The sequence below is a fragment of the Platalea leucorodia genome (genome assembly GCF_965183815.1).
Source record: "Platalea leucorodia genome assembly, chromosome: 1".
In the NCBI taxonomy this organism is placed as follows: Eukaryota; Metazoa; Chordata; class Aves; order Pelecaniformes; family Threskiornithidae; genus Platalea; species Platalea leucorodia.
In genome coordinates, this window is record NC_138823.1 from 9,339,287 (window position 1) to 9,365,493 (window position 26,207).

Here is a 26,207-nt window from a genome sequence, read left to right on the forward strand (position 1 = left end):
CTCTTTGGGCAACTTGATTCACTACTTGACTGTCCCATGAGGAAAAAGATTCTCCTTGTACCTAGCCTGAATCTCTCGTTTCAACTTGTGCCTGTTGTCTCTTGTTCTCTAACCACACACTTACTGTGGAGAGCTTGGCTGAGTTTTGTTGATGACATCCCTGTAGGTATTGGAAGGCTGCTCGTGGGTTTCCTGAGGCCTTCTCCAAGCTAAACATGTGCAGTTTCCTCACGCTCTCCTCACAGGTTACACTCCAGGCCTCTGATCATCTCATATATATTTAATAATTTTCTATTGTCAATCCCATCTCATTTACTATCTGCTGACAGATGATCACATTGATTTTGATTAGAGCTGCATTTCAGAGTTTGCTTTAGTGAATTTAAATTTAACAAGTGGTACAAATTCATTATCTAAGATGACCTCCCCTGCAACAGTATACTGTTACACTTGATAAAGAAGCAATTGCAGTTACCTCCACAATAAAGCAAAAATAAACACGCTCATTGACAGCCTGTCTTTGCTGATCAGTTTGACCAGGCTTTTTCTACTGAGTAATCGTACATGCCAAATTATATCAGTGACCCAAACACCGTCTGCAAAAACTTCCTCATTTAGAAGTACAGGGGTTTTAAGCAATAAATAGTCAAGGTACACAACACCCTCTCTAAAGTTTACAGAATTCAAACAGAACATCAGATTCCATGAGATGAATTTCAGCAACTACTACACAGATGAAAATTTAAGACCTGCAGAAGTGCCTCAGAAAGCAAAATCACACATTACAGTATTTTTTCCCACCCTCAAGAAGCCTGTCTTGATTAACATTTTAACCGGTCATGAACACTGGATCTTTAAATGACAGCAGGCTTTCGAAAAATGGAGAAGAAAAATTAAGACCCTTTCAAAGGCTATTTTTCAGTAAGTGTTCTCAATTTGTCACTTGTAGAAAGACTGAGCTAAGCAATACTACTGCTCTTCAGTTTCGGTTTTGTTAAAAAACATAAAGAGATTTCATGTAAGTTCAGCAACTTTATTTTCTTTGAAGTAAGTATTTCTGCATGCAGATGAGGGGACTGCATACAGCTTATACATAGAAAGAATTTAAAAAACATCCACCACCCCCATATGCACCAGAAAGCTAAATAAAAAAATCACATGGACTATTATTCCGGCCCATGTCACCCTAATAATAACACGGCAGTAGGCTTTCTCTAACAAGCTCTTATGTACGTGAATATTACTTCATTTGAAAGAGAGTCCTGTTTTCAGTGCTGCTGTAACTGCGAAATTTTAGTATTAGCTTTCTGCTCCTGTATATGGCACCACAAAAGTTTACATGCATATAAACTTGACCTGTTGTACCTGGTGGTCCAGAGGATGAAACAACTCCTAGAAAGTTCAGGATAAACTCTGTTCTTCCTGAAAATACCAAGCAACTCAACAGCAGAGCTTGCGACAGGGCCCACGGCTGACAAGGCCAAACCTAGACAAGCACTCCAGAACCGACATGCAACCCTTCCCTGTGAAAAGGCTAGGCAGATCTGATACAAACCATACACTGGATATTCAGTGACCTTTTTTTTGATACAATTAAGCTGAAGCTATTTTTACATATTAACTTTTGTTATCTAGTTAAATTAACCAATTATCTCTAGTCAGAGAAGATGCTATAAAAAGTTCTATTAAAATTATTTTATTTTTATAGCACTCTTCAGGCAGTTTCATGTTCTTGGCGTTCAGTTACCGAATCAGTATGTTAAAAACCGACTCTACAGCAACAGATAAGAACAAGGACTGTTCTGTAAACTGTATTTTCCTTTACAGGCTGTTTATTAAAACAAACAATTTTGCTATAATTAAAATCAAAGCTCTACAGATAAAAAAGTTTAACCCAACTTTTTACAGAGAGTTTATAACTACTGGAGTAAACATGTAAATAATATACAGACTTCTCTATCACACAACTTGGCGTTAGCAGGATCAGATATTTACATGAACAAGTTTAGCTCTCCAGGAATGCAACAGAAAAGCAGGTACAGGCCTCTACATTTCCTAACCCTAATTAATCAGAAAGCAGCTAAGAAAAAACTTCTGGGTAGAAGCATCAACTTCCTGTGTCATCTACTTTAACAAAACCAGGGATTTTTCAAACTGAAATTGCATGGCCACCATACATAATGAAATTAGCCCACTTGCATTAATAAAATTTTGACTAACAATTTATTTCAAAAGAACAACTCCTTTCACAACACACATGCTGTGTAGTGTGGGCCTTGTGCCCACAGATTTCCATTTCATAGTCTTGACTCTTACTCAAGATATGACTGGGTGGTACAGAGTCACATTTTAAGCACTTCGTTCCTCCAACTGTTTGATGCAACCACAATTGTACTTACCTATTCCATGAACTCCGATTAAGGATGTTTTCTTTTTTTAAAATCAGTTTCGTGAACCTATGATATATGATAACTGAACGCAAAACAAATTCACGTGCATGCCTTCAAACTAAAACAAAGGAAGTCTTTAGTCACAGAAGTTTGCCACATTAACACACCGATCGCCTCACACATGACGCTGCATTCCACGCTACTCTGGAAATGCTCTTTGCTTACTATGGCTGCACAAGCAACTAAAAGCAAACAAACAAAAACCCGTAAAAAAGCTTAGTTTGATTTTTGAAAAGAGATTATTTTCCTAAAAGCTAACAGTTTTAACACTTATTATGTGGAAATTCATAAACTTCACAGGTGAAACAGTCAATTAATAGCTGCACTAAGTTTTATAATTAAGACATCAAAATATAGAATATACACAAAATAATTTTGCTCTTAGCAAATACTGCACAATGTCTTCCATACCATTTTTGTAAATAGTCCAGTGCCTCCAAACGAGCACCAATCTCAAATGTGATTCCAGGACGATTTGGAGGCTTTTTACTCATCTTGATATTTTCTTTTTCACTACCTTTGGAGAGAAAAAAAAAAAAAGTCATATTAAAACACATAACGTTGTCTAAAAGGTGTCACTGACAGCAAATATATTCCAGAGGGTGGAGAAAGATGTGAAATTTCTATCCTGGCTTTCCATTAACTGCTTTGTTTTCAGAAGTATAGTCAAGGCCCAAAGAAGGCATTAAAAAAAATGCACGTATTTTTATTCTGATTTCTTTCCCTCACCCTCCCCCCCCAAAAAACCCTCATCAACCTTAAGTCAAAAAATTAAAAAAAAAAAAAAATCTGGTACTCATCTCTGGAACTGTCCTACACTGTAGTTCCTTGACATCCCTTTGGAGCATAATTTTAAAGAGTTACCTAGATTCAATGTGTGTTCTGTCCTCTGCTGTGAAAAAGGTCAAAACCAAGAAAAACATACCTTACCAAGAACAGAAATTTAAAGATAAACACGGCCTAAAGGACAAGTAAGATGAAATTAGCAAAACCAAAAATAAACAAACAAAAAAGCCATCTTCAGCCTTTCTACGCACTCTCGAGTCTCATCCATAGCACTAAGTAAGTTTCATTCACAGGTGCCCTTTAACGGTTGTCTGGTAATCCAGTCAGCATTAAAAAAACACTTCTCTGACCGACTACTTGCGCGACAATCGTGACTTTCTGCTGTACTACCTTTCTCGTCCCGAGGCACAGAGGGGCTTGCCGTTGGGGCCGCAGGCTCCTGCTGCACGCCCGCCGAAGAGCAGGGGTGCCAGGCCGCAGGGCCAGAGCCTCCTCGGTCCGGACCGCCGGAGGAGCGGCGTCCGCACCCCAGCTTCCAAGCGGGGCTCCCCTGCCGACGCCGGGAGCGCGATCGGGGGCAGCTGCCTGGGAGGCGGCGGCCGACCCGAGGAAGCCCGTGCCGCCCCCCGAGCGCGGAGGACACAAAGGGGTCCTCCCCGGCCAGGCTCGGAGCGCGGCGGGGCCCCCGGCCGGCGGGGGCCGAGCGCTCCCGCGGGCCCGGGGGAGGGACGCGAGCGGCCGCGGCCCGCCGGACCCCCCGGCCGCGGGCAGGGCCCGGCGCGGGGAGGGCCGCGGGCGCCGCCCCGCCAGGCCCGGGCGCCGTGAGGGGGGCGCCGGAGCCCCGCGCCGCGGCGGGCCCGCCCGGAGGGGGGCCATCGCCCGGGGCCGCCCGCCCCGCCGCCCGCGCCCTCCCCGCGCTCCTTACCGCCTCCTCCGACTCGCAAGGCAGCGGCGGGGCCCGGTGGCGGCCCGCAGCCCCGGCGCGGCGCCCGCTGCTCCCGCTCGGCGCGGCGCGGGGTGTCCGGCGCGGCGGCCGCCCCTCACAGCCCCATCCTCCCCGCGCCCCGCCGCCGCGTCACCACCCCGCGACGAGACGGCGAGGCGCGGCCCGGCGCCGCCATGCCACCGCCCCCGGCACGTGACTGCGGAGCCTCCGCCGCGTGACGCGGGCGGGGCGGGGGGGGGGGGGGGCGGCGAGGGAGACAAAGAGCGGCGGCGGCGCGCGTGCGCGGGGGCGCGGTGATTGACAGCGCCCGCGGTGATTGACAGCGCCCGCGCCCCGCAGCGGCCCGGGTGCGGGGGTGACGCTGTCGCGGGTGACGCTGTCGCGGAGTGGTGGTGGCGCATCCCCACGGCTTAACCGGCTGCCGTCACAGGCTGCCAACCTCAGCCATAAAAACAGGGGAGAGGGAGAAAGGGGCGGGGGTGGCCACCGAGGTGGCCACCGCCAGCGGGGCAGCAGACGGCCGTATCGCAGCCTGCGCTCCCCTCCCTCCTTTACCCATGAGAGCGGCTTTATCTCCACCCGCGGGTTTTCTCGCTGTTCTTCTTCCCAGTCTCTCCCCCGTCCCACTGGGAGCGAGGGGGGAGCGAGCGGCTGGGTGGGCGCTTGGCTGCTGGTGGGGCCAACCCACGGCCGTCCCTTTTGGCACACAGCGTGGGGCTCAGGGTGTGCTAGCCTGGATTTACAGCTGTTACAGCTGTTTAGCTGCTACTTGCTGTTGCCGGTCCCAGTGCTGAGTTGTTTGCTCCCCTTCTTGCTGCACATTAAACTCCAGGGCTTCTTAATGGCTGCTGTCAGCTTTTGCTGTGCCGCTTATCACTGCGTTATGCTTTGCCTGAGAGACTTGTGATAAAAGCACTGGCCTTGAGCCAAGTCTGGCACTTGGTCCCTGCATTGCTGCTGTCCCAGTACTCCAGGAACCGTCTCATGGAGACCTTCCTCCTCTTCTTCTCCAGGACAGATGTTTCCAACCTTGTTGTAATGGCAAGATCAGCATCATCACATCCCCACGGATGTGACCCATAAGATAACAGTCAAGTTTCCACCAGCTAACAAAAAAGAAACACAAGCTTTCCTAGGCATAGTGGGTTTCTGCACACTGCACATTCTGGGTCACAGTCAGCTTGTGAGTCCTCTCTATCGAGTGACCTGAAAGAACTTTTCCAAGTGTATTGCGTTTGCGTGGCAAGGTTTTGGTAGCAGGGGGGCTACAGGGCTACAGGGGTGGCTTCTGTGAGAAGCTGCTAGAAGCTTCCCATGTGTCCGACAGAGCCAATGCCAGCCGGCTCCAAGACAGACCCACCACTGGCCAAGGCCGAGCCAATCAGCGATGCTGGTAGCACCTCTGTCACAACATATTTAAGAAGGGGAAAAAACTGCTGCACAACAGCCACCAGAAGAGAGGAGTGAGAATACGAGAGAGAAACAACCCTGCAGGCACCAAGGTCAGCACAGAAGGAGGGGGAGGAGGTGCTCCAGGTGCCAGAGCAGCTATTCCCCTGCAGCCCATGGTGAAGACCATGGTGAGGCAGGCTGTCCCCTTGCAGCCCGTGGAGGTCCACGGCGGAGCAGAGATCCACCTGCAGCCTGTGGAGCACCTCATGCCAGAGCAGGTCAGCCTGAGAGAGGCTGTGACGCTGTGGAGAGCCCGTGCTGGAGCAGGCTCCTGGCAGGACCTGTGGCCCCATGGAGAGAGGAGCCCAGGCTGGAGCAGGTTTGCTGGCAGGAGTTGTGACCCCATGGGCGACCCACGCTGGAGCAGTCTGTTCCTGAAGGACTGCACCCCGTGGAAGGGACCCACGCTGGAGCAGTTTATGAAGGACTGCAGCCTGTGGGAAGGACTCACATTGTAGAAGTTCGTGGAGGACTGACTGCCATGGGAGGGTCCCCACGCTGGCGTATGGGAAGAGAGGGAAGAGGAAGGAGTGGCAGAGACAACGTGTGATGAACTGACCGCAACCTCTATTCCCCATCTCCCTGCACCGCTGGGAGGAGGAGATACAGAAAATTCAGAGTGAAGTTGAGCCCAGGAAGAAGAGGGGTGGGGGACAGGTGTTTTGAGATTTGGGTTTATTTTTCATTACCCTACTCTGATTTTTAATTGGCAATAAATTAAATTAATTTCCCCAAGTCGAGTCTGTTTTTTGCCTATGATGATAATTGGTGAATGATCTCTCCCTGTCCTTATTTTGACCCATGCGCCTTTCCTTGTATTTTCTCTCCCCTGTCCAGCTTAGGAGGGGGAGCGATAGAGTGGCTTGGTGGGCGCTTGGCGTCCATCCAAGGTCAACCCACCACAGTCCCTAAACAGCAGCAGGACAGACAGGACATAGTTTGTGTGGTAGCCCTTAGGCCTGTCCAGATAGGACCAGCTGTGAGAAACATGCTCTGCACCATAGCTGGGGAGCATGGCCTCATCTGAAGCCTCTGGCAGAAAACACCTGGAGAGACCTGGTGTCGACCTGTAGGGTTCTACAGCTGGGGGTATCAAGAGTCCGAGGTGCTTGTGCTGCACTAGGTGTTCAGAGGAAAGGTGCCCTCTACACCTTATGCAACCGATGCTACGTGGAGTAAGTGGGTAGTATTGGTCATGCAATGGGCCCAGATGGGGAACCCCCACTGCTCGTGAATCCTGGAAGAGATCACAGTTTGGCCAGGAGGCAGAGATTTTGAAGCATCACGAGGAGGTGGCTCAGGCCCAAGAGTACAATAAATTAGCAGAAAGTGAAAGGCAGTGCTCTGTTTACCAGTGGATCCTGTTGTGTTGTGTGAAACCATCTGATGTGGAAAACTGCTGTGTGGAGCTCAAGCCATGGACCAAATGAATTGATTGGATTTCTATGGACATTTAGGGAATGTCCTACAGACTAAGGGAATGTCTGTGTGTATGTCAAACATACAGGAGGGGGTCATGATTGATGGGGATGTATTGGAGAGCGTAGGGCCTGAGTATGGTGCAAATGGTACGGAACAAGGGGTGGAGATTGTACTGGGTCTGGCTGGGATGGAGTTAACTTTCTTCATAGCTGTCCATATGGTGCCATGTTATGTGGCTAAAAGAGTGTTGATAACACACCAGTGTGTTGGCTGTTGCTGAACAGCGCTTGCACAGCATCAAGGCTTGCTTTTTTTTTTCCACTCTCCCTCCCCAGCAAGTAGGCTGGGGGTGGGCAAGAGACTGGGAGGGGACGCAGTTGACCCGAATTGGCCAAAGGGATATGCCGTGCCATAAAACATCAACCTCAGCAAGAAAACCTGGGCCAGAGGAAGAAGCATGACAGGGCTTTTGTTTTCCAAGGTGGCTGTTGCTGGGAGACTGGCTGGGCAATGGGTCTGCTGGTGGGAAGTGGTGAGTGATTGCCTTTGCATTGCTTGGGGTTTTTTTTGGTTGGGTTGTTTAGTTTAGGGTTTTTTTCCTTTCCTTCACTTATTAAACTGTCCTTATCTGGATCTACAAACATTTTCAGTTTTGTTCTTCCTGTTCTCTCCCCCATCCCACTGCAGGGGGAGTGAGCGAGTGGCTGTGTGGGTGTTTGGCTGCTGCCCAGGGTCAACCCATCCGCTTTGGTTAGTCCCTGCGAGGCTGCCTCCCACTTGAAGTCTTTATAGGGAGGCTGTGCAATGGGATATTTTAGAGTATTTATTTGCTATGGGATTTTTTATTCCTCCTTTGATTTTTCCCTGTCCCCATTTTCTGGGTGGTGGTGGCAAGCAGAAGAGACTGAAAGAGGAAGGAGGATTGAAGAAAAACAAAACAAACAAAGCAAAAAAAAGAAAGGAAAAAAAAGCTTTCTTCTCGCTTTAGTAAAAAAGTTGCCATTTCATTTGTTTGAATTCTCCAGCTCTTACTACCCTGAGTGTAGTTTTGATGCAGGCTTTTGTTCAGAGGGTTTGTTACAGGATGGTGAGGGTTATTGCGTTGGCAGTGAGACCTCTCTGAGTGGCAGTGAACGTGCGTTAGAAAAGTGAAGGTGCTTCTGTCCAAGGAGAGGGAGATGGGGGAAGATAAAAGAGTTGCCGAGGATGGGGCAGGGTACATATGGGTGGTTGAGTCATGCTCTCGTGACTGCTGGAAGCTGGCTGGGTTATGCCATGGTATGAGAAGGGCTCAGAGCAGTGTGTGGCACCTTGTGCATCACCTCACTGCTGAGGCTGTCGGGAGAGGGAGGCAGAGCTGATGGCAGACTGCAGAGGCGCAGCAAGCCCCAGGTGTTTGATTACATGGGCTAGAAGCTCGTCTGCACACTCACAAAGGAGCACAGAGAGACAACAGCAGGAGAGGAGCCCAAATAATACTCTGTCCCGGCAGGTCCTAGGAGCCATCAGCCCATCAAAGGCCCTTCTGCACCAGCCCAGAGGAGCACAGGGGCACAATGGCAAGTGGGAACCCAAATTAAGGACTCAGGGGAAGGGACACCCCAATGCAGGGTGCTATGTGTGACTCCTAGCAAACTGCCTTCATAACAGCAGAAGTCTGCTTGTGGTCCAGCAGTATGGGGCAACATTTCATTGCGCTATTGTCCGAACAGTTAGGAAGTCAAGGAGCCCCAGCCAGTGTCCCCATTTCTTTGCTGTCATTTCAGGTATGTCCACCCCTGCCCTGCTGTAGCCGTGAGGGCACCCACAGCCCTTACTGGCCCTGGCCTGCCTACCCCAACCTGCCCATGGCCCAGGACCCCATTTCACCTACTATGTTCCACCATAAAGCCAGTGAGGAGCAACTTTGGCCAAGACCTTTTTTTATTCTTTTAGCACAAAAACATCTCTGATATTTAGTCTTGTCTCCTAGGAAAACAGGGCTTACATGGCTGCATTGCATGTCTGCCTTCCATTTTCCTTTTCTCCATTTACTTGTAAAACTTCTGCCTTCTTTTAAGCTTGACAGAGGACAGAGGTCTCATCACATTATCCCAACCTGTTTTGTTAAAATGATCAACTGGGCAGGGAAGAGCGACTGTGTCGACCTCTCCATGGTAGAAAGGCTAAGTGCTTACTCTCCTTCAGACACCAGAATGTCACAAGTCAGAGATGCAGGCAAGGAGATTTCATTACTTCTGCTTCTCACAAAATTTGGTGTTTAATCTTGTCACGAAGCATGTCTTTAGCATTGTGAATATTATAGAGACCATAAATTGGAAACCATACTGGATAGGAGATTTTATCTTGCCAGTCAGTGACTCACAAAGACTTGGAGGGGGAAGAGCGGATTTCATAATCAGCTGAGCATGAGCTCATGGTGTGTTGTTGATGCTGAAAAGACTAATGCAGTCTTTGCAAAGCACATGCACATGGAAATACTGAGTAGGAGTAGAGAGGTGATATTCTCTCTGCACTTGGCACCAGTACGTTGTTATTAAAATAACTTACTGTTCAGAAAAGCCATCCAAAAACTGGAAGGGTTCAGGAAAGATCTGGGAGAATGATCAAACACCTGGGAAAAAAGATATTATGGTGAGAGACCCAGACATCAGTTTGTTTATTTTGCCATTTATTTTTACTTGTGGGCGATAGGATTAGTCTATAAAAGAACTACTTTAAATGTCAGATATTGCAATCACGAGGTGACAGTCAATGGAATAAAACTTCATCTTTGTTTTTACCCTTTTTATAGCAGGAAGACATATTTAAAGTGAATGCTGCTGCTTGTATTTAAATGGTGCCTGCATGGCCTCAGCCTAACAAACATGCAGCAGCACCTCTGCTCCACTCTGTCCATCTGTGTAGGCGGCTTGGTCACAGCCTGGCTCTGCTCTATCATCATCTGTCCTTTCCTACTACTTGCTTTGTCCATTTTGACACCCGGTCTGGCATCAGTTACTATGTCCTCCTCTTCAGTTTCTCTGCCCTTCTTTTTCTTTCATCCCAGAAACTCCCTCCCGTCCAGAAATTCCCCCCTCCTTTTGTGAAGATTTACACTATCTCACCAAACACTTCTCATTTCCTTTTAAAGCCCTAAATTTTCCAGATGCTGGGAAATATCCTGAGGTGGCTGAGTTTTGGAGCACGTGGCCTTCTGTGGGAAGAGAAAGTAGCTAACAGCCATTGCCATGGACAGCAAAAAAATAGTAACCCTCCCCAAGGGTTTGAGACACCAACCCCAGTCTTTTCCAGTTTTGAAAGACACTGAAGTGGGACATTTTTTGCTCAATCGCTCACTAGTTCTTTGCAGAATGCCTTTAACTCAATAAATGGTTTCTCCCGGAGAGCTGGCTTTTTGCTGACAGGTATTGCAACCATGGCACTGTATTTCACTGCACGTTGGGAGAGGTGACGTGAAGCTATAAACCAGAAGTAAGGTTCCCTGCTAGCAGTGTTGTAAGGGTGAAGTATGGTAAGATGAGGATGCTAAGGAGTGAGACCTGCTACAGCAAGGTGGGTAATGAAATTTGCATTTATACAGGTAGTTCCAACATTAGTGAAAGTCCCACATCCATGCAAAGAAAGAGAAGAAAGAGCAAATTCTGACGGTTGAAGGAGGTTAAAGGAAATCCTGGGAGGCAAGTGAAGTTACTGCTTACTAGAGTGGTGCCTCCTGATGCTCTGCATGGCTGGAAGGGAGCAGCTACCCGTTCTGGATGAAGGCAGCTTTGCTGTGCCATGTTACAGCCTGGTTAAACCACTTTCTGCGTATCCATTTGATATTTCTTGGGGGCATACTCAACATTCTTTGTGCTATGAATATTGCTTTGCGATGAATGTTAGACCTCTTGAGATTTAATCGTGCTTTTGCCTCGGAAACAGTGCTGTGCAATGTGTTGGTTACTTCTTCCTTACATATTGCAGCCATATGTCTCGGATTGCGTAGATTGGAACACATCGGTAAATATTTTACTGAAGTTTCTTTCAAAGCCTTGATGAGGGCAGTACTGAACAAAAGCTGTGCTAATACCTGCTCTGATTGTGCACTGATTTCCTAGATCATTTTCCTGTGAGGTTGAAATTCAGCATATACTTTATGGTGGATCAACAGAGCACTTGACTCTCAAACATATTCCAGCGGTTCGACAAGGCCTGCCATTTTTGAGAGCTGACCTCAGGGTGGGTAAGGGAAAGGGACAGAAGGAATGTCGTGCGGAGACAACGACTGTGTTGGAGTCACCGTCTGAGCACCCAGCAGCAGGGTGTTTATCGCAGTCATAGTGATGTTGGGGAGTACTGTAAGAGGAAAGGAGAGACTAACAGGCAAATCACTGCAGAACATGCAGTCTAGCAAGGACAGTTTTGTAGCCAGATTGCCAAAATGAATGTGTAGAGGGAATTTGCAACTTGGACTGAAGGAAAACAGAACTCCAAAACTCACATCTGTCCAACCTGGTGGAGTCCAGCAGTGAGAATGAAAAAATATACATCACATCTGCCAGCAGGCAACACCAATCACTTTGTAAAACTAATGTGATATTTTCCTGTCTCCTTTGTGGTCCTGTGAAAACTGGGGTGTCCTCAGGGGCTGAAGGATGGCTGTCGATTAAGAGATTAGCCCTTAGTGTCCAACCCTGCCTGTAAAATGCTTGCAAAGCATTTGTTTATGGGAGGAGTGACTTGTTTCTTGATCCTTGGCCATTGGGTCTGTGCTGGCATTGCATGGACAGGTTCCTGGAAGGCTATCATAGTTCTGATCTCTGTCCTCGATTGCCTCGTAGGCCACAGTCAAATCTTGATCTTTATGCAATGCTGGATAGCATCCAAGCTATAAAACCACTCTGCCTCTAGTGTACCGTGATCCTCCACTGCATACCAAGGCTGCCTGTGCCTTTTCCTCTCCCTAGCAGTTGAATTAGTTCAGGACATCAGTTTGAATTCAGCTGGAAAGGCAACAAGTAAGTATGGCACAGGCATAGCTGAAAAAATTGCAAACAGTTTCAGAAAGGCCTTCGTACTCTCAGTACAAGCTTCACAACTTTAAACTTTGCTTAAATACTGGCATACAGGCAGAAAGGAACTCAGTCACTGTCAGACTATGGTGGCTATTTACATACAAATAGAGAGACAACTGATAAGGGTGCTGTGTAAAAGAGCATGGAAAACAGACATTTTAAAGAACATTATTAGAGTATCACTGTCAATTGTTATTTGTCTCCATTTATACATCAATCAGTATGATTTGTTATAGAAATGACCATGACATCAGTATCATCAGTATTTTGCCAGTACTGTTGTCTCAGGAACCAGCAGTACCAACACCTTCTCAACTACAGATTTTTCAGTATATATAAAGCATACTATGATCCTTTATAATTATATGTTGGCCAAAAGCCTTCACTGCCCATCAGTACAAGACCTTCCACCATTGGTCCACGCAGATCACATCAGGACTGTCACAGAAACCATCCAGGGTCTCAGGTACACTGATCAGCAGTACATCACCGCCTCCAGAGGAACATTAATTTTCATTTTGGCACTCATAAGGTAACAAGGAAACTCCCAACCAAAGATTCAGATTTTATGTGTCTAGTTAGAGTACGTAGGTGGTACTCTAAAGCTATGTGTACCTAGGTGGCCTGTTCAGCTTTCAGCCACCAAGGTGCTGCTATGCAGGTGGTCTGTCCAGCAATCACTGCAGTGACATGGAAGACAGGGAACGTGGGCAATTGAATCTTCACCATGTCTTATGGGTTCTTCCTAGGTTGGCCACATTGTGCTGCGTTTGCACATGCCCTTTTATATCCTTTAGAGCTGGGAGTGACTAGTGTCCCCATACTGTCCTACCTGGTTTAGTCCCTGTCCTTTCCCTCTCAGTCTGGGTGTCCTAAGATGCTGCATGCAGATTTGTGCTGGAAGCTCGATGACCTGCTAGCCTAGGCACCATGAATGCACGCCATTCATACAGCGCTTCCCCTGCCACCTCAAGCCCTGTTCCCACTCATTCTCCATTCAGACCAGTAATCGGTGCATTAATGTTTCTATTCTCTGCAAATAAGGTGCTGCTAGAGCACAACTGGCCAACAGCTGGCTCTGTCCTGGCTGCTTCTACTCACTGCAGACACTGTAGGGTGCTAATTCATAAACTTTTCTAATCCTTAATAAAATTAAGTCAGCCAGCTTTTAGCATAGAGGTGGTTGTTGCTTTTCTTAGTGTTCCTACCTCCTTGTTCAGTAATGGTCAGATCTTCTTGTGAGGAAGTTGCAAGGAACTCTAATGAGGACCCACCCAAGGTCTGTTAGGGACCTCGACTAAATTCTGCCTTGACCGATGGATTGGCGTATTAGCCTCTTCCTTTTTTTTGTTTTCTTTCTCTGATAAAATAGTTTTTAAAGGAGCAGTATTTTTTTTTTGCAAGGTGGGGGAGTTGCAGATTCTAATGGAAGCACTTCTTTTCCCCATGTATGCTTTTCCACTGCTCTTATATATCAGTGTGACATTGTACAAAATTCCTCTCAAGCATATTCCCATATTCCCATGTCTACATCAAGTTATATACCGACCAGATTTCCTTCTGATACCAAATAATCAAAGAGCAAGGAGATGCAACACAGACTGATCATGGCTTTGCACAGAGGAAGTATCATTGTGCACGCAGGTTTGCTTGATTTAGATCCTTCCTAAACACTTTTTGTCTACCTGGACTGTGTGTGTAGCATAATACAGAGGTAGCTGACACAGCGTTATTGCAGGTAAGCTCTTGTTCACATCCAAGCAGTGTGGATGTATCAGCAAGCTCAGAGCTAATTCCGAGTTTTACAGGTCTATGCATTGTACTTTACCATGCAAAACAGAAATGCCCTTTGTTGCCTGTATTGCAGGAGCAATTAAGCTAAAATAATGACTTGGGGAAAAAAAAATCAAGCCTGAAACTGAGAAAGTCTCTGATAGGGTGGAGTGGGATTTCCATCTGATAACATTAAAAATGAAATTGTTCCTCTTTTAAAGCAAATTAATCTTTGTTCATACAGCTGACCTGATAAGGTTATTAAAATCGTATATGATGTGTCAGTTCTGTAAACTGCAATGAAATGCTGACTTTATGCAGGATCAGCCTTTTCTTAAAATTGAAATAAAACATCTGGATTTGTGAGATTTTTTTTTTTTTTAATCACCAGGGTACCTCAAACATTGCTAAGTGGTTTTGCTGCATAAAGGAATGCACTTAGCTTAAAATGTTATCATTCACAAAGGTGAATTAAAATGAGTTTTAGTTTTCCCTGCAGCAACACTGCAGGCAGGGAGAGTTTCAAAGACCTTCGGTTTGACCCAGTGTGACTGCTCTGAGGTTCTTGTGCCCCGCTCTTCCCCTCCTGGTTTTTTGAATGTTTCAATTAATATTCAGATATCTCAGAATATTTGTTACTTGTTGAATACTATATAAACATCATTAGCAAAGAGCTGTGATATAGGACAAATGGCTTGATTTGATGGTCACTGAGCTGGTGTGTGAGCTTTCCAGGAGGTTCAGAGAGAGTTATAGAAGCACCAAATTACTCTCAATTGCATTCAGTCAATAAGCACTCTACTCCCTCCACCATGGCCACTCAATTCACTCCACCAGGCAAAATACCCTTTCTGAAAATTGTGTGTTTAGCATAATGGTGCACTGCATTGAGTTGCAGTGGGTTGCTGAGATGGCAGACTTATGGTGTAATATGTGCTAAAAGCCAATCTGCACTCCCACAAAGGACCACAGAGAGACAATGGCAGGAGGGGGACCCCAAATAATACCCTGCCCCAGTTGCTCCCAGGAGGAGAGGCCCATCAAAGGCCCTTCTGCAGCAGCTCAGAGGAGCACAGGGGCACAAAGGCAGGTGGGAACCCAAATTAAGGACTCAGAGGAAGGGACACCCTGTCTGGGCTCCTCCCAGGGCTGTCCCAGAGGACCCTGAGCCCCAGTGTCCAGACATGAAGCCCACCCAGATGAGTCAATACCAGAGCACCTTTGGGACTGAGGGGAGTTGCTGCCCGGGGGCATGAGACACATTACGGCCAGGGGTGCCTCTGAGGGAGATGCTATAGGGAGCGGGCTGCTGAGGACTAGGGGAGTCCCAGCCAGCTGTAGTGTGTGTGTGATGGTCTGCACCAGCAACTGGAGTAGAGCTGTGGCCCCGAGGGCTCATATGTCCAGGTGGCAGCAAATGGGGAGACTGGGATCTAGGGACAGCTGCTGGGCAGACTGAGTGTCTGAGGCCAGCTGCTGGAGGGATCCAGCTTGTGCAGATGTGTACATATCTGTACATTCTCACTAGTGGACCTCCATCCTGTTCAGCCAGAGAGGTGAGAAGGATGAGGCCATTGGTGCTGTCTGCATGAGTGCTCTGTCCACCTGTCTTTGTTATCTGTGTTGTCAGCTGTATATGTATGTATATGTGGTGTATGCGTTTGCTCTGTGTGCGTGTGCTTGCCAGGTATACGTGCTGAGACTTGATGCTGGTGGGACCTGGGACATGGAGCTGCCCCAGCCTCACACCTCTTGGACTGCCAGACCCAGCACAATACGTTTTCCACTGCCAATATGCTTTCTCCTTTATTTGTAGTGTTGTCAGAAGTAGAGTAAGCCTGGCAGAAGAGCAGGTAGATATGTGGTATTTAGTATTATAATTTCTCATTTCCTTCCTTTTGTGGGTTGAACTTGTAATGTATGCAGCAGACATAAACCTACTGCACAGCAAGCTTGTTGGTGTATTCATTTCCCAGAATTTGAAATCTGACGGTTGAGATGGGGCTTGGGGTGGGGTGGGCAGTTTGAAGAGTAACAGGTAACAAAAAAAGTTGTATATAAACTATAGGCTAGCACCTACCTATAAAATATTCACTAATGCACAAAGTTTATGCATCAAAAGCTCGTGGAACAGTGAGTTTCAGTTATGAATGGTAGCGGTTAAAAAAGAAAACACCTCTAAGTCTAAATATGATCTAGACACAATGTATTTTAACTATATAGACAAACATGGAAGGCCAATGTCCTTGGTCTTTGAGAAAGGCTATACAGAAAGCAGCCCAGGCTCAGAATTAACTGCTTCCTGTTGAGAAGAATATGAAAAGAAACCAAAAATACTCCCAAGAAGTGACCTGTGCTGTAAGTCAATGTATGTATAGAAATTCCTCAGCAGGTGACCTAGTTTTAAAGACCATTGGGAATTTATGTCCATTGCCTGTAGAGAGACAGGGTGGCCTGGGAAATCCTACTGTGATGAAGCCCATGCATCCATGGAAATAGTGTTGGACTAAATTTCCTCATTGGCATAATTCCACTAAATTAAAAGAAGTGATACGAAGAACAAACATGGCCCTGCATTTTCATGTTTGAGCAAAAGGACCTTAAAATGTTCATTTTAGATTAGCTCCCAAACAGAAGCTCTTTTGTAACATCCTAATTGCCTAATTCCCATTTTCGTTTCCTTTTCTGTGAGGTGAGAATTTTGCATTCCTTTGTTATCAGTGGAAGTATTTTTCCTTCTCCAGGGGAAAAAAAATATCATTACATCAAATCAATCATATTTTACTAGATTTATGCTTCCTTTTTGTCAGTGATACATACAGACATCAGGAGAGATACCTACTAGCATATTTTACCTGTATGTCTGGAGATGAAGTTTTGCTCCCTGAGGTTGTATAGTTGTTCAGTGTCAAGCAGATGATTTATATTACTTTTGTGTGTAATAGTCCTACAGCCAAATCATTTTGATTGCCAGGACATCTTATTCAGGCTCCATTTCTCTCACGTGGATTTGACTTTATTTTTGTATGCTTTAAGGTATGATGAATTGATACCTTACCTAGTATGAAACATCCAGAGTGGAACAATGAATATATTTATAAATGGCTTTATTCCTTTCTCCTTTCAAAGGAATTTATCTTAACATTGTATGGTACATGTTTGCAATAATGTTTTTGACCATGAAACTTAAACAACTCTGAAGTCTCACCAAATGCATCTTCCATATAATAGTGCTTTTGCAAAGTGTCTTGTTACTATACACAGATTTTTTTTGGTAGCTGGATCATTTTCCTACATCAAAGCCCATCAGGCTCACAAGTATTTCAACAAATGGAGTGATTTGGATATACCACTTTAAAGTCTTCTGAGTGAGGTAGAAAAGTAAAGCCGAAACAAAAATCTGTGTCACTTTTCTTTCTGAGAAAAGGTTCCGTCTGTGTTGTCCCTATCACAATCGGAGTAAAACGTTATTTATAGCGTATCTTCTTTTTCGCAACAGCCTGCAAGAGCGTTCATCGGGCTAATCTTAATCTTCGGTTTGCTCTTCAAAATGAATGCTTCTGGTGTGAGGCTACTTTACAGGAAGCATGACCTCATTCTGCCTCTGTGCCGCTGATTGCACGGGCGGCTTTCAAAAGGAAACAGGGGCCTTCATAGAGCTGCCTTTCCGAAGGGCCGGGGCCAATCTCTTCCAGGGAGCTGCAGACAGAGCACCCTCCACTTCACGTCTCGGAGGCTCTCGTGCTGATGATGAGAAACTTTTTGGCATACATGTGTTAATAGTGAAATGGACTTTCCAGGTTTGGAAGATTTTACACGTGTTTATCTCTTAATCTATTTCTCAGCTGAGGAATAACTAAGCTTTGGATTCATTTCTATACTGCTCTTCAGGAAGTTTTGTATTTTTGGGAATGTTATTATCATTACCTGCAGGGAGAAAAGACTAGACTGCTCTTCAGAAATGACTGTTATGTGTGAACAAATAAAACTGTCTTTGTAGACACTTATGTTTGGTAGGTACAACAGAATAAAACTGGTTGCTTGGGCTTCGGCTATTTTAATAGTTAGCACTATATTTTGGTACATACTGATGTAAATATTTAGAATGTAAACATGGACAGAGGATTGCTGGCTACCAATTGAGGGCATCATTGGCTTAAAGATTAATTTGATTTTTGGAGGGAAAGGTAATTAAAACTGTCTGTTTTAGACAGTGATTTTTGTTGATATTATGACATGGGCTTTTGGGTTTTGAAATTCAAGGGGGTTCTTGCCTTAAACTTTTATTTGAATTCTTGACATAAAATATTGCCACATTCACCTCGGATTCACTTTTCGTGAGATTTCTTAAAGCTGTTGGCCTTTTCTCATGTCTTAGTTTAAAGGTTCTGTATTGATGCTAATTTTGTGGATTACAGCTATAATACTACTGCTTCATTGTCCAGTGGTGGTTGAGATGCTTTGTTTTGGCTTGCTTATATTGTTACTATAGCTTCTCACACTATTAATAGCCCACAAAGGGGACTGAATATTAAATGAAAGCAAAACACTGTGCAGCATTGTCTACAACATGATGTTTCCATGCTTTCTCCAGCACTGATCAAATTATGATTTCCAGGAACCCTCTTCATTAACGCATGAGACAAAAATTTTCATGATCAAGGGTAGCAAAAAAATCCATTGGACTGACTGTTTTATGACTGATTACAGAAGCTTGGTATTATCATTACTGAAAATAGTTTGAAAGCAAATTACAACTGCTTAGTAACTGTTCTTCAAAAGAGAGAAAGTCATTGCCTCCCCGGTAATATATTTGCATATGTATATTTCTCACTTTCTGTTACAAAAAAAAATATATATACTCTATTTTTTGTTAAATTTTACTTCTGCAGAGGGTGCCAGATGAACAGCAGTCCTGCAGAGACACACCTTACAAATTTATGAGACAATTCAAATTAGTAACAGAAGGACTGTGGTTTGTTCTGCCACTTTGATCAGGATGTGTCAACACTTTCTAATGAAAGCACTACCCATATGTAAACGACTATTCTTAAAAAGTCATACTTTTTTAGTGGTTACTACTTTATACTATCATAACTGAGGAAATCACTTGCAATACAACTGTGTTATGGGTTTCAGTTGCTGGAAAGTTTCACTCTCAGATTATTAAGGAGTTGTAGTAGGTATAATTGATGCTGAGGTATACTTCTGCATCCCTTTTCAAACAAATTTTCTCTAGAATCAATAACTTTTGTCTAAGCAAGAATATATGACAACTAATAATATGATAGATATTGATGATACTATATCACACATCCTAATTTTCAAACAAGACAAAATAAAACATATTTCTGTTTCTTTTTAAACTCTTTTACAGATAATCTATATCTATATACCCTCTTATCCCAGGGTGTATGAAACAGTCCTTTTCAAGATGTATGGAATGGCACATGTTGTATCGGCATCAAGAGCAAGTAAATTTGTGCATGCTCACCAGAGCTTTTGATAAAAAAAAATCTGTTGTGGAGGGGATTTTGTTTGACTGATACGATTTGGGATTTTGCAGGTTTTAGTTTATATCCAGATCTACAAACCACCTGTCGAGTTCTTCTTGTATTTTCTTTTAGAGTTCGGATGAATTTCTTGGTTTCGACTATAATATTTTTGCACAATTAAAAATTTTAAATTAAATTTTAAATTAAAATGAAAAATTTTGCCTAAAATAAGATAAATTATTCCAGAAGCTAATTGTATATGAAAAAAATAGGTCTACAACATGTCAGTCTATGAAACACACCACCCATCTCGCTTTTTGTACAACTTGCTGTGTAGCAACCTGATCGATGCTACCTGATCTCTTTGTACCTCCAACAAGTTTCTTCCACTTGTCTCCTCCTCAAGTTGTTTTTGCCAGGATTAGAGGATAATTTTCTCACACTAAAGTGAAATGTTGTTTTTTTGTTTTTTTGGTTTTTTTTTTGAAGTGGAGGAGAAACTATGTATGGGAGTAGGGTAATAGGACTGATTTGTAAGAAATACCCTGGAAGGTTTTACTGCCATTCTTTGGTGACCCTGCCTGGTCCCAAGACTCAGTCAGCCTTCACATCCAGGCTGTGACTGACAACTGAGCTCCAAATGAGGATAAACAAGATTACCAAAGTGGAAACACTGACCTTCATGTCCTGTCTTTGCCTCAGCTCATAACTGAATATTAAAAAAAAATTCTCTTAGACCTATCTCCTTTAATAGGTGAATGACGGGCATTTACTAACAATGTTATAAGCATGATGCTCTGAAGATATAGGAGATGTAAGGTTATATTGGGAAAGATCCTATCTTTTATCATTCCATGTAATAACAGATATAAATTCTCCCTATGGAGAGCCATTGCTCATATTGTGTAAGATTGATTCTGTCAGATGCTGAACCTCTGGCAGCACTTTGCAGACTTGAGCCATGGTAATCCAGACAAATCCTATTTTCTTAGTCTCCTGCCACAATATTATTGTCAAATCTTTGTCACTGTCGCTGTCCCTATGCCTGTTGTGCCATGTCTGCAATTTTCAACTGAAAAATATATTGTAATGGTAATGGTGGCCCTTCCATTCTGCTCTGTATCTATTCCCAGTACAAGTATGTTTTTGGCATGAAGCAGATTTCTGGGAAAACACCATTAAAATTACTATAGCTACTGCATTTGTGTCCATAATCATTTCTCTCAATGTTGTAAGCTGTGTAGAGTACAAGTATCTGATTATGGTTGGCTCTGATTCTGTGTTGTCCTGGTTGAGATGAGTTTCCTATAAACACTATGTCTTTCCTCCATTCTTTCATCTGTTTTACCTCCTTTAATCTCTCCCTTAATTTCTGTTTCTTTTTTAGCTTCTTTTATGATCTTTTTGATATGCACAAGGTACCTGTCAGTGAAGACTTGACAACTGTTTGAGCAGTCAGTGGATATACTAACAACTCCTTCTTCTTTGGCCTTTGCCTCTGCAGGTTCAACAGCATTTGATGGAGAACATAGACGCAGCCTCTCACAACGTATTCTTCCAAGGTACTGATGAAAATTATACCTGTTTTATTTTATTTTTATTTTGTTGGAGATTTTGTAACATCCCTTTGGAGCCACTTAGAATTGTAGTGCTGATATTAATTTAATTACTGCTTTAAATGGAAGTTCAGAGGTACTGCTATGGAGATTGGAAGCACTGGCTTTGCAATTACAAGGTTTTGGAGTATCTCTGTTCCACCTCCTTTCCCCTCCACTGAAATTATGGTATCCCTCTGTGACATGCCATATGGGATAGTTAAATCTGCTACTGAAACCCATGTCGGCCACTGAATCAATCCAGTGTCTTCCTTTCTTTCCATGGATGTCATTGCATGGCCACTTGGAACTCAAAGGTGTTGAGGAGAAAGGACTCACCATAAATCCAGTTTCACTTGAGCCAAGTTAAATGTCTACAACATTTAGATTCTTTCATCTCTGTCACCACTCCCTTCTGTTTTAAATACCACATAATATATTTTTCTGTGCTATATTTCATCTCAAAGTCAATTATATTTCAGTGCGGGATGAGGTTATCACCATGTGTAGACTTTATCCCATGTTGTTCTAGCTGTATGGTACTCTAGGATTTGTGAGGATTAAAAGTCATGTCACCTTAAGTCTTCATTAAGTAAGGCTGGGTTATAAAAAGCAAATAAATCCTGCCTGGTTCGAAGGCACTCGGGCTTGCGGCACTCTGAGTAACTCAGAGTAGCAAAATACTGGAATACCTCTGACAGCACCAGGTAGGGGTAGATCTGGCCGGGCCCCTTGGCCAAGAGCACTGCCACAGAAATACACCATGCATTTCTCAGTTCAAGCTGGCTCCATGCGTTCATGAAATGCTCCACCTGGCGTGAAGCCCTCTTGTAATCTGAAGCTCTGGAAAGTGTGATGGAGGCACGCTCTAGCTGGCTGAAACCCCCTAGGTCCAGAAGTAATATCATTATACCCACGTATTTTAAATCTATGTCATTACCAGCGCCCACCAGCTGGTAATGTAAATTCATTATTTTTAAATCATGGGTTTGCAATGTCTAGACGTTCACTAAATTAGAGGGTTTCATTTCTCCTTTTCAGTTATGCTTGTGCCTTTTTGGATGATGACCCTGCCTATGAGTTTTGTTCTGCAAATCCTCTGACAGGCTCCCTTTCCACATGTCGCCGCAGCCCTCGACTGCTTTCTAATGGTTATTACATTTTGACAGAAGACAGTTTTCTGTCCGATGAAGAGGGCAACATAACACTGACACCATCCCAGACAAGCGTTACATATAAAGAGAATTTAGTTCGGTAAGTGAACTATATGCAGATTTTACTCAATGTTGGCAATTGCCTCCACATCTCTGGATTTATCTGGAGGTATCTGTGTGGCTGTCTACATTTTGCTTGGCATAAGATCAGCATTGCTTCTTAATGGGAACATCTCAATTGATTTAGTTTAGAGAGCGCAGTGATTGAAATAACTTGATTTTCAGTCATGTCTAATCTTACTACCAAAAAACTCTTCAGTACACAGTTGGTGCTGTAATTGGAGTTGTGTGCAATAAAGAAAAGGAGAGCTATGGCTCTTTTTGCCAATGGGGTGTTACCATGATAAGGAATAAGAAAAAAGTGAGTGTGTGTGTGTGTGTATATTCATATATATTAAAAAAAAAAAGAAAAGTTCTGGTCCTGGAATTCTTACTCAGGGAAAAATCTCTCTTGATTTCAGAAGAACATCAGTTTAGGAAGGTATATAAAATGTAGTTCAAAAAAGTTGAAGTACAGTGGATTCAGGCTTCACCGAATGGGATACGGTAGGGTGAAACTCATAGGTAGCATGAGACCACTCACAGTAGTATCAGAGCCCGATAACTGTAGTATCATTTGGTATCACAGTATCCAGTATCACAATGCATGATATATTGCCATGCTGATAATACACTCCCTGACATTATTGCAGTGTGCAGCGTCGTTCCTGGTGACGTACCCAGGGGTCAAGAACAGAGCTAGGAACAGCGCCCAGGACCTGGTTCCTTCATGTCAGTCCTGCAAGCTCTAGAGCTCTGTCCCTGCTCAACAAGAATAATTAACTCTATTCCTTGACAACGTGTCTTTTCTTTCTAGCGTATTCAGGCGAAGGAAGAAAATCCGTCGCTCTCTTGCCAGCTTGTTCAATCTCCGTGCCTCCAGTTCATGGCTCAGCAGCACCGTCATCAGCAATATGGATTCCTCCCATGTAGATGATCCTTGGCCTGATGGATGCAATAAACTAGAAGCCAGTCAGAGTGATATTGGTAAGCCCTGACCAGGTGCCAAGTAATCGAGCTACAACATTGCAGTCTATATTTAGTGGGACTTGGGTATCTCTTTCTATAGGTTTTGCAGGGGTTGTCTGCCAAGATGTGCAGGTAAAGGACAGAGGAACAACAGAATTGTAAGTGGTGAATTGAGCTCCTGGCATTAAGAAGAGTATGAGTCCACAAAGACCCTTGTGCCAAAAAGGCGTTTTTAGACTGAATTTGAATCCGAAGTCATCACCAGTGATGTTTATGCTGGTGTCATTAATATCTGGCACTGTCTGCTTTCACCTGGCTGTTTTAATAACTTCCTTGTGTTACGGTCTATGCAGTTTTGTCTTTACTCTGCTTATTTTCTCCTGCATACGTAGAACCTGACAATTCCCTACTTCTAACAATTTGGAAACCTCCCTGTGATTAAGTAATTATTCTTCCCCCCACAAAATTTGTTGACACAAAGTCTCAAAGCTCTTTTGTGCAATCTCAGTTACGTATGTACTTTTTGTAGGTCATTCAGACTTTTCTTCTGAATATAATAGCCATGTGGCACAAAGGCAAACTCCAGCATCTGATGGAGCCTCTCTCACCAAAGACGACGAGTTTCTTCAGCCTGAGAAACCATTTTGTGCTTCAAAATCCTGCTCTCCATTTATGATAAATGCAAATGAAGAGACTTTGAGCAATGCAGGTATGTTATATTCTTATTCTGATATGCCTCATTTTTAGAGTGAACTGAGAATACTTACATTGAAAATACTCACATTAAAAATACTGATATGGCCCCTTGCAGAATAGAATTTATTTCCTGAAACATACATTTAAAATGACTGATTAAAAATAACAAAATCTAAAATTGGTATTTACTTGTTTACTCCTCCCTGCTCACATCTTTTCCTCTCCTATTTTCAGTGATAAATGGAAAAAGAAAAAAGTGAAGTGAAGGGGAAAATGGAGGAAAGGCATGGGAACAAAAACTGAAACAGGCAATTATTCAGAAAGGCTTGTTTTCAAAGAGCATGGAGGGCACAGTGTCTTTATGGTCGTGGGGGAAAAAGACTCCTGAGAGACACCCGGAGCATGAAAATTAGGTTTCTGCTTTGAATCACTCTAGGCAAATTCTCTTAAAAAGAAACTGAAGAGTCTGGCCTCACAGGCTGAAGGTAGTCTTTGCAAACACCTCCTGTCATATATTTACTTTCCTGAAAACTCATGAAAATTATTTTCCTGATTTTTGTTTTAGAATCCAGGGCAGTGCGAAATGTCCTTTTTCAGATGGTTGCTCTGATCACGTGTTTAATCATTTCAACGTGTACAAGGTAATTTTTATTTCTTTTATTTGTTGTTTCTGATATTAATATTTACTCCATTTCTACTAGTGAATAAAACATAAATTAAGGGTCACATTTAGAAGTTAGATATATCTTACTGTGAAAATATATTTTCACATAATAGTCAATGCAGGCAAATATCTGAGCTATATAGATATGCACAAAAATAAGAAATATGTATGCAGATATGAAAACTACTTTGTCAAGTGTGCTTGGACAAGGGTTTTAAAAGGCTGAGAAGAATCGGAAAGGATCTACGTCTTTCGAAGTGACCACTATGAGTGTTTCTCTCAGTCTGGGAATGCTGAGGTCTTTCTTTCTAGGAGATTATCCTCAATAGCTTAAGTAATTTAAAGTTTCAAATTGCAGTTCACCTACCAGAGATCAGAGGGTTCATCTGGAAGAACCTTCTCTCCTCCTCCGACCCAGGCTTCACCTCTATTAACCCAATATGCATCCCTTGATTTTTTCTAACCTTTGTGGGTATTGTTATGTTCTCAGATATTTTCTGGGAGGATTGTCTGCCACTTTGTTGCTGATAATTTTAGTTTGTAAGTACAGACTTTCTTTATATTCAACACACAAGATTTTACTAAGTCACGTCTGAGGACCAAAATCCATCCTTGGGTGTATATCCACAGCTCTTATTGATGCTAATAAGAGCAATGTGTGGGCATATGGGGACAGAATGTAACCTTCAGTCAGTTACAGGATTTTGCATTTGAATTTCACAGTTCTTTTGTCCCAAGATGCTGCTGTGGCATCTTTCTTCAGTCTTCACGCATCTTTCAAAACAACTAAGTTTTGGTAAGTGACTCCAGTGTCGTGTGATGAACAGAGGAATTTAGAAATTTAATATTAAGAAAAGGAAGGAGAGATTCCTTCTGTTGTTTTCATGTTAAAAGATAGAAGGCATGATCTGAAGTTAACGATGGAGGATTTGGCTTTTCCTGTTACTGATTTGTATTCATATAAACTTTCTGTTTATTTTCAAAAACTGCCTTTTCATAATGTGCAATAAATGTTGCAACACCTATTTGCTAGCAGAAAAGGAAGATAAACCTAACATGCCATAACATGAAGATGCAGAGCCAGACCAAAGATAGTAACTTATTATGAATCTGGAGTTGTGCTTTCAAGCCTTGCACTGAGGTCCACTCCCAAGCCACCGAACCGAGCCTTTTTTTTAACTGGAAAAAATAAAACCAGCTAACTATGATCCTAGCCTCATCACCACCTTCTAGGGATTACAGAATTGATAGGACTTGGCCCCACTAACCCAATTCAACATTAGGTTCAGGACAGAGCTTTGCCTTTGTCTTACACTGTAGTCTGATAAATGTCTTAGAAAGGAGTATTAAATCAGTCTGATCAGTTGAATAAAGGTGCTGATGTTGCTGTTTCAGACTGCTTTATTTTAAAGTTTTGCGCAGAGCTCTAGCTTCTAAATCCTTCTGGAGAAAAAGACCTACATATTTAGAAGGTCTGAATTATATCTTTGGAGCAAGCTCATACATAGGCCTACATGCTGCAAACATGTATGTATGTGTTGGATTTATGAATTACCATTCTTTCACTTTTTATGCAGCAGAAAATTCTTCTGTATGTAAAATCTAAAATGCCGCTAAGACTAAAAACATTTGGGCTTATCTGAATTTTT

General features: G+C 43.5%; 2 protein-coding genes across 16 annotated transcripts in view; one reads left to right on the top strand and one right to left on the bottom strand.

Moving 5' to 3' along the window:
* The window catches only part of PHF20L1 (PHD finger protein 20 like 1), a 62,808-nt gene extending 56,678 nt beyond the window's left edge, over positions 1 to 6,130 (bottom strand). For 4 of the 15 annotated variants that reach the window (XM_082324447.1, XM_082324455.1, XM_082324451.1 and 1 more), the window contains exons 1-2: positions 4,738 to 6,128; positions 2,862 to 2,967 (exon numbers count right to left, since the gene is read on the bottom strand). In XM_082324447.1, the coding sequence (XP_082180573.1) occupies positions 2,862 to 2,967; positions 4,738 to 4,741 (110 nt within the window). In that variant the 5' untranslated portion in view covers positions 4,742 to 6,128. Of the gene's footprint in view, positions 1 to 2,399; positions 2,633 to 2,861; positions 2,969 to 3,626; positions 3,959 to 4,161; positions 4,319 to 4,737 lie in introns of those variants that run through there. The other 11 variants (XM_082324452.1, XM_082324448.1, XM_082324449.1 and 8 more) reach the window with 10 other exon arrangements.
* Positions 6,131 to 17,473: 11,343 nt separating this feature from the next.
* TMEM71 (transmembrane protein 71) lies at positions 17,474 to 25,358 on the top strand (the record flags this gene model as incomplete). The annotated part of the gene is made up of 9 exons (XM_082315687.1): positions 17,474 to 17,686; positions 19,264 to 19,360; positions 20,886 to 20,943; positions 22,018 to 22,230; positions 23,047 to 23,216; positions 23,728 to 23,907; positions 24,460 to 24,535; positions 25,049 to 25,098; positions 25,282 to 25,358. 9 exons carry the CDS (start codon positions 17,474 to 17,476, stop codon positions 25,356 to 25,358), a joined length of 1,134 nt encoding a protein of 377 aa, XP_082171813.1.
* Positions 25,359 to 26,207: the final 849 nt, after the last annotated feature.